This window comes from Neltuma alba, unplaced genomic scaffold (assembly GCF_004799145.2).
Source record: "Neltuma alba isolate B1F8T4 unplaced genomic scaffold, ASM479914v2 tig00000506_pilon, whole genome shotgun sequence".
NCBI lineage: Eukaryota > Viridiplantae > Streptophyta > Magnoliopsida > Fabales > Fabaceae > Neltuma > Neltuma alba.
Genome location: NW_021632076.1, coordinates 43372 through 52815, shown reverse-complemented (window position 1 = coordinate 52815; position 9444 = coordinate 43372). Strand labels below are relative to the sequence as shown.

The 9444-nt window shown below is 32.4% G+C and overlaps 1 protein-coding gene across 1 annotated transcript; it reads left to right on the top strand.

Annotated features, from left to right (window-relative positions):
* On the top strand, positions 1-1428 carry LOC114739939 (anthocyanin 5-aromatic acyltransferase-like). Its single transcript, XM_028928050.1, has one exon. It carries the CDS (start codon positions 49-51, stop codon positions 1426-1428), a length of 1380 nt encoding a protein of 459 aa, XP_028783883.1. The 5' UTR covers positions 1-48.
* Positions 1429-9444: the final 8016 nt, after the last annotated feature.

Here is a 9444-nt window from a genome sequence, read left to right as displayed (position 1 = left end):
CCTGTTATCGTCTTCTTCCTCTTGGGCTTCCTCCCTCGGGTGACAATCATGTGCGAAGGTCTCAGAGTGAAGATTATGGAGCAGAGCCGAGTCTCTGCTCCTCCACATTCAACCTCACCCACCTCTCTTCCACTCACCTTCCTCGACCTTCCATGGCTCTTCTTCTCCCCGAACCAACCTCTCTTCTTCTTCCCCTTCCCTTTCTCTCTCTCTCACTTCACCACCTTCACTCTCCCTAACCTCAAGCTCTCCCTCTCCCTCACCCTCCAACATTACTTCCCCTTCGCCGGAACCTTCGTTCCCTCCCCGGAACCTTCCAAACCCCACATTGTTTACTCCGAAGCAAGCTCAGTCTCTCTGGTGGTCGCTGAATCCTCCGACGACTTTAGCCATTTATGTGGCAACCATGCCAGAGATGCCAATCGCTTCTACTCACTTGTTCCGAAGCTGAAATCTGGAAAGGAGGAGATTCCTTTGATGGCAATTCAGATTACTGTTTTCCCAGATTCTGGTATTTGCATTGGACTCGCTTATCTGCATATTGTCGCTGATGGAAGGACCTTCCACAATTTCATGAACACCTGGGCTGCGTATTGCTCCTCTCAAGCTTCATCGTTTCCACCCAAATCTCTACCCTTTTATGATCGAAGTGTGATTGTGGATTCTCATGGGCTTGAAGAGGTTTTCTTGAAGCAATGGCGTCGCAAGAAAACGTCTTTCATCGACGAAACAAAGGTCAAGTCGTCATCTTCTTCATTGAGCGACCTGGTTCGCGCCACGTTCTTGATGGATCCTACTCAAATGGAGAAGATCAAACGCTTCATTGTTTCATTATGCAGAGACAAGTCCCAGCCTGAGCACCTATCTCCTTACGTCTTAACTTGCGCTTTTCTATGGGTCTGTTTGCTCAAAACTCATCAACTTACTGACAATGATGAAGATGTCCATTACAAGGATCCGGCTTATTTTGGGTTTATCGCCGGCGGGATGACCCGGCTGCAATTTCCGGTGCCGGCAAATTACCTTGGGAATTGCGTGGGGTTCGGCCGTGCATCAGCGATGAGGGAGGAGTTACTTGGAGAAGGTGGGATTGTTGTTGCAGCGAGAGCCATTGGAGGCACAATTAAGAAGCTGGATCATGGGATGCTAGTGGGGGCAGAGAAATGGGTATCGTATTGGGAGGTGATGAACGGGTCGGAGCTCCATGTGGTTGCAACATGGTCTCCAAAATTGAAGCTTTATGAGACGGATTTTGGATGGGGGAGGCCAAGGAAGATAGAGGAAATCTCCATTGATAAGAGCAGAGCCATTTCACTTATTAACAGCAGAGAAGTTGATGGTGGGATAGAGATAGGGTTAGCCCTGCCTCATAAGAAAATGGATTCTTTCACCATGTTCTTCAACCAAGGCCTGAATGCAGTTTCATAATAAGATAATGTAATTTTTTTTTAAAATTTTCTTCAATTGTGTGATTGATAATAAATGAGTGGTACGACCTTTTATTTTATTGGGAAAACACCCCATTTACAATTTATCCTTACGTTTCATTTAGCATGAACTCGGCCTCTAGAATCTTAAGAGGTTAAATACACAGCAGTTATGTTTTAGATATATTTAAATTTGCTAATATGGTTTCAATTTCATCCTTTAATTTTAAAAATTATGTTTTATTCATTTAATCCTAACATTTTCAATCTGTAATTATTATTTTTTTATATAAACCATTGTTATTTTTAAAATTAAACTTAATATATTAGCATTTAATAATATTCTTTCAACATTTAAAATTTTAATGTGATACTTTTTTTTTTGTTAATGGCGTTGCATTTAAAAAACTTAAAAAGTAAGAGTAAGGCATTATAATTAAATATTTTTAAAGTTAAAGGGCTAAAGATAATTTTACCATTCTAAAAAACTTGTAATGAAGGGTTTTGAAATATTAAATAAATTTGATGTCAAGAGTAATATTCTCTAATAAGTAATGATCGACAAAAGAGCATTGCATATTCATTAAAATTTTATTTAATATATGTGTATAATAATCAAAGTATGAGTACCATTTATTTAATATTTTAAAATCCAAAGGTAAAACTTTGAGTGCCAAAAATTTCATTTTTTTCCTTTTTGATTTGACTATTAAATAATTTGAAGGTTTATTTCTCTTTAACTTCTCATTTTATTCAGGCAAAAAAAATTTTATTTGAAAGAATTAAAAAGCTTTTTATTACCAATCCTTTTTACCGTATGCTCTTTTTCTTTCTTTTTGGCAAAACATTAGATGCTCTTGTTTTTTGAAGGCAAAGATTTTTTCTTCACAAGGCACAAGTATCTCCCTATTAGAGATAATGTTATATTTCTTTTAACGTGAATTCGAACCTTAATTTGTCACGTTGTGAGCAATTAACCTCTTTTATTAAACACATCCCTTAGTATCCTCTTCTTTTTTTTTTCCCGGTTGAACCTCTCCGTAGAAATAACTAATCCCTTAGGTATCCTCTTCTTGTTCTTTTTTAACCCCTTTTGTACAACGTTGGTATCCTCTTGGTTTGTTTTTTTGGGCATACAATGCTCTTGTTAACTGACCCCGTATGTGTTAGTATATGACCGTGATGGGATTGTGGGCCTGAGCCCAAGTCCAGAAGTGAAATAACAATATATGCCCATATGTGTGAAACTCCTGCTCTTGTAATTGCTGGAGACAAACAACACAAAACCCTCTCAATTCAATCTATAATGTGCAAGAAGCAAACCACAAACAATTGTGATCGTGAGAGCCTGAGAGGTATAAATGTATAAGCCTTCGTAGGCATACATTTGAGAGAACTGAAACAGTGGAGAACAATGCAGGATTTCATGCGCATCTCTATTGTGCGCCGTTGGAGTGATAAAGGCTTGGTGAAACGATAAGTTTGAAAATGAGAAAATCAATCTTTTCTTGTTTTTTAAATATAACTCAATATTTATATTTTAGTCATTTAAAAAACAATAAACCCTGCGTTTTGAAAAATAAATCTGTTCCTTATAATTTTTTTAAAAACAGTAGACTAATATTTTAAAAAATTAAAACTACAAGAACTGAATTCACCGATTTAAAGTTAAGAAACTAAATTTTAGCCAAATCAAAATAATAGGGACTAAGTTATACTGAATTAAAATGTATGAATCGAATTACAACTAAGTTAAATTACAGCAAGCAGATTAGTGATGTACGATCCCTTTAACTGCCAGAAGGGACAAAAAAAACATAGCACAATGGATGGAAGTACTTTCACTCAGGGTAATTGGATAGAAACTAATCATGATTTTAAAAATGCTTTTACAATATACAAAGTAAATATGTGGAGGAGTTTATCTCGTTTTACAAAAAAAAACCTTCTGAGAAGCACTTTTGGGTGCTTTCAAACACCTCTTGAGCTATGCTCAAATCGTAAAAGATGACTTGTATGCTGAAAATCATAAAAGATGACTTGTATGTCCTCCGGTCGTTAATGTAAGATCTAATTATAAAGTTAATTTTAGTTTTATATGTAAGACCTATTTTATATATTATTAATTTTTTTTCAAAATAGCCCTATTGATATTTCCTCAATAATAATCAGATAAGAGAAGGAGTGAGGAAATTAAAAAGATGCTTATAATATTTGAAAAAAACATATGATATAACTAATTTAACTAACATATTTAATTTATTCAAATTAATTAATTAATTCGTATATTAAGTACTGAGGAATACATACCGAGCAATTAATAGGTGTGTGTCTGGCTGCCAGTTTCCAGAATCTAGTGTTGCCATTAACTTGTGAAGAGGACGTACTACCATGTAAAGAAGAATCACCCAAGCTTGTGTACGATATGTGAAAAGACCTCTTCTTAATACATAATTATAAAACTATTTTTAAAATGATAACCATGGTAGAAAAAGAATTGAGTTAGAGTGTTAAAATACTACCATGGTTATAAAGAGTTTGACTTATTTCGAAAACGTCCCAAGTAGCTCAGGATACATAAAACACCCATGGATTTAACAACGTAGAACAAAGCCTCATGGCACAGTAACCGCCCACAAGCCCAACATAATATTCATCCCACAAAGACTTAGGGCACAAGAAACATAGGTTGCTCAACCCAGCCCATAAGGCATACACATAAGAGTATCACATACAGCAGAGTCTTATGGCCTTCAGCCATTTTAACAGCATTCCATCAAATACAGTCATCCAAACAAAAGAAAGTATATGTCAACACAGTTGTGGGCCCTAAGATGGCAATATACATAACATTACATGCCTAAACCAAAAGAGGACTACTAGGCTATGCTCGCCTATGCCTCTGGTTGCTTCCCTTCACGCCGAGCCAAACTAGATGGCTCTCCTGAAAAGTATTGATGAATAGCGGGGTGAGACGTAAAGTCCCAGTAACCAAGTATTAATTTATGACATATACAAGTAGGATGGCAAGTTGGTGAAGTAGTGCTTAAATATAGTTTAAGAAATAAATGGTACTTTAATAGATATAATCACATAAAAAGAGTATATCTCTCCATCCACAACACAATTCATATAAAAGTACATATATGCAACAACACAATGAAATATGCCCTCCCATCACCTTGCTCCTCCTTATGACTCCTTGACAAGGACCCGGGCTTTCTGTGCTGAGTAACCCGGCCAAAGGTCACCCCACTCACATCAAGCAACGGGCCCCCTCCTGTACCTACACCGCCCAAGAATGGACTATGGTGCAAGAGGTGTCTACCCAAGAGTTCATTCTCAATTCCGGGCCAAGGAAAAGGAAGAACTACAGGGGTCTAACAATAAGGCCAAACACTGGGATCCGTAGTGTAGGCATGCCGCGCGGGCTTCAAGAACAATTATCCTCCACATAACAAAATCCCATCCTCCACATATGAACCCCATGCATAGTCACAATATAAATCAAAATATCACAATCTTCAAAGTAAGATGATATAATTTCAAACAAAGTATAACACATTTTCATTTCATTTAATAACATAATATTAGTATATTAAATTCAGTACTACACGAAAACACAATTTCCAATAAAACACAACTCAAACATAATTAGATCAACATACTTCCCACTTCACCAAAATTTGTCATATAATAAAATATATATTTTATTCACAGGCATACTTTTACAAATTAACTAGGAAAATAAAAACATAATAAACACCTTACAATCCAAAGCGTGTATATAAAATAAATTAACCCGGTTACCTCTACTCCAAGCTTAACCTCACAGCTTGAGAAATAAGAGCGCAAATTACAAACTCCGAAGTACAAGATAATCTACAAATAATATAGATACAATTTAATATACATACAAATAATTAACTTAAATTACATAGAATTTATTATTAATATATTATACATATATTACTATCCAAAAATTCTTACTTCAAATAACAATTTTTCTCTACCCAAATAACTAATTTAAATTATAAATATTTATAAAATATGGTTTTTATCTAATATTGTAAGAATCTCAATTTATAACTTAAGTTTCCAGCTTCAAAATTTTTCTAATAATATAGTCTTAACCTATTTTACATTTTAAACCGATTAAAATATCAATAATATATTAAGTAACCCAAATAAGTTATTTAACTTAAATTTAATCGGTAAAAACATTCTATATATCTTGAATAATACATTTTTCAACTAAAATCTTAGTTTAAAATTCTCAAAACAATCAATAAACAAATATAAACCGATTAAAATTTTAATAATATATCGAACAACCCAAATAAATTATTTAACCTATTTTTAATCGGTATAAATATGATATATATCATAAATGACAGATTTTTCAACAAATAAATTTAATTTTAAATACCATAGATAATAAATAGACAAATCTAAACCGGTTAAAATTAACTACTTATATCTCTAAATTTCTACAGTCATATATTGTCAAAAATCATTACTTACTCTGTACCCAGCTCACAAAATTTTCTCTAAACATTGTAAATATACTAATATAAAGTTCTAAATATATATAAAATATTCATAAAAGAAATCTAATAGAAAGAAGTATTTTTATGTACCTAAATGATCCCCAAATGCTAGCACGTCCTTGCAGAAATCTTCACTCACTCTCTTGTTCTTTGTTTTTCTTCCTGCGTCTCTCCCTCTCTTTCTCTATTCTACGTAACACTCCCTCCTCTATTTATCATTCTCATTTCAACCGTCCACCCCAAATTTTCTTCTCTCATTTATTATCCTTCCCCATTTTCCTCCTCCCTCTTTAATTAACCGCGTCAACATTCTTCTTTGCCTTCAATTCACCCCAGCTTTTCCACCGACTTGGTGGAAAAGTTGGGGTGTGTTGTTTTTTTTTTTTTTTAATATAATAAAATATTATTATTTAATAATAATAAAATATTATTTTACATTATTTAATTTATTATATATATATTTTTTTAAGGATGTTACAATATGGTCCCTCATTAATTTATTAAGCATCCGCATTAAGCAAGCATGGCCAAGGGCAATAACATAAACACCATAAAAATTTACAAATAGCATCAAATTAAATTTAGGAATAGAGTGTGAAGCACAACTTATAGCGCCATCAATTCTGGGGCATCATCACAATGTGAAGTGTGTTTCTATTTTCTAGTGTGTGGTCCTCTATTGTTGCTTAGACTCATATTGAAAACCTAAATAAATGAACCCCATGTGCCACCAATCCAACCCCTTTCATAAATTTGCTTAGTCTTACCCAAATGAATGAACGTGTACGTCCTAACTAAGTGTCAGTAAACTCTTGCTTCAGGCAAAGCGGAAATATCAAACTCTTAATAGCTTGGTGACAGCAAAGCTCTTTATTTTTTCATAATTAAGAAGAATAAACACTAACAGTATAAAGTTGAAAATAGGATCAAATCCATGACCTTTCATTCATATTAAAACTTACATATCAATAGGCCAAAAAGATATCACCTCCGGCACTTAATATAAAATCTAATTGACTAATTTCGAGAGATTAAAAAAATTAGTTAAGTTGGTTATTTGTTATAAATATATACACTGTCTTTCCCAAAATACCCTTGATAATCATGTATATTAGCTAGGATTACTATTTAATGAAACATTTAACATGTGTAATTACTACAAAGATTGTTTTGAGAAGATGGATAAATATGAAAAATAAAATGGATTGTAGTATTATATTTAAAATCAAATTAAAGGTCAAATAAGCTCCTATATTAAAAATCGAAGTAGTATTAACGATATCAAAACTCCTTTTTTTTTAAAAAAAAAAAAAAGGAATATGAGGGGTCTGTGTGGGCGTAACTTGAAAAACCCATGGGAAATGAAAGCAAAATTCTTGCACTTTTTTTTTGGGGAATGAATCACCACAAAGGCGCATAATTGTAGTGAAAGACTAAAAGACATACATATGTAGTGAAATATGGTCTAAAATTTATTACATGGTTTATTATCTATACATTTTTATATTTATAATCAAAACAAATTTCTTAACCGACTTATTTAGTTGCGGATGGAGTGTATCATAAAATATGCTTAGTTTAATGGGTAAGTACATAACTTAACACCCTGCAAAACCATGAATTCAAATATTAGTGTTAATATAATGAATCTCATTACAAAGTGTATGTCTTTCTAGGTGGTTAAAAATGGAAGATTCATGAATTGAAAGTTGAACAAGGCACCATATATTTCTTCAGTTGGTCCACCAAAAACAAAAAAGAAAAACACTGTTGCACGTTGCGCAGACCGTCCAACCAAAAGTTTTTCTTTTTTTTTTTTAGAATCATTTTTGTGTGTTAAGTACTATGTTTCTGTCAAGAGACAATTTTATTCGAGTTACTAAGGGTCTGTTTGGTTGAGGGGAGGGAAGGGGAGGGAGGGGTAGGGAAGGGGAGGGGAGGTTTTATCTTCACCTTGTTTGGTTTGATTAAAAAAAGAGGGAGGGGAGGGTATTTAATGATCCCTTGTTTGGTTCAAGGAAGGGAGGGGAGGGATAGTAATAATCAATTTACCATTTTACCCTTACATATTAGTTTATTTTTTTATTGATATATTATATAAATAATTTACATCTAATTTAAATTATATAATTTATAAAAATTCAGTCTTATCATTTAATATGTGTATTAAAAAATTGGTATAGTAATTTTTTTTATTCTAATTATATAATATATATTTAAAATAATCAAATTACATTTTATATGCTCTAAGAAAAATGAAATTTTATTTTCTTTGGCTTATCTTTTTTTTTTTCCAGCTTTAAAATATATTTAATAAATAATATATTTATAAAAAAAAATTAATTTTATATATTATAATTTTTTATTTAAATAAATTTTTATTTTTAAATAATTTTTTATAATATATTTTAATTATAATAATGTATATATTTTTTTATTCTTTTACTTAGGATAATATATTTTTTATTTGAAATAAATATTATAATAATATATTTTATATGGATAGAAGTGGAATATTAAAAAAACCATAAGAGCATAATGGTCCAAAATTTTGGCTCCCCTCCAAAAACCCCAATTTGAAGGGGAGCCAAAATGGGGGAGGGGGGGAGGGAGGGGACATTTTAGCTCCCTTCCCCTCCAAAATTTTTAACCAAATGAGGGGAGGGGCTCATTTCCCTCCCCTCCCCTCCAACCAAACACACCCTAACAGATACTAAATATAAATTTTCTGAGAGTATAAGTGATTTTTTTTTTCTGTTAGATCAATTCGGTGTTGGGTTTTAGAATAATTATTAGGAGAAGAACAGAGTTTATGTGAAAAGCGAAAGGGCCCAAATTCACACATTACTACATTAGCTTGCTTTCCTTGAACGCCAAGGAGACGCGCCAACCTATCGTGTTAAACAAACTACACTCTCAAATTACGTATACTTTCGGAATTCTTATTCTTAATTCTTAAACAATGTCTGCTTAATTACCTGTACATTCCTTTGAAAGAGAAATACTTAGACCTGTCATCACGGTGTAAACACCAAACATGAAGAGTTCATTTGCATTTACCACATGGCTCCCAGGTGTAACATATTTTTAGGTGAAAAAATGTATATTTTTAAAAATTTAAGGATATCTTACATTATAAAAGGTGCCTGCTAAAACTTAAAAAAAAAAAAACACCTTTAAAAAGTAATTTTAAATAAATCACCCCAAAATTTTTCTTATATATATTTTTATGTCATAAAATCAATTTTAAAATTATGATTCGGTTGTTTTTCCAAACATCTATCAGCAAAAAAAAAATAATATATAGTACTTTATTTATAAATTATGAATAAGATTTTATAATTGAAATAAAAAATAATATATAAATTAGAAAATAAGAAAAGGACATCCAGATCCAGGCTCCGGCAGGTAATCTCCCAGCCAGCCAGAGGCAGCCAACAGAAATTTCAAAGTCTTAATTATATATA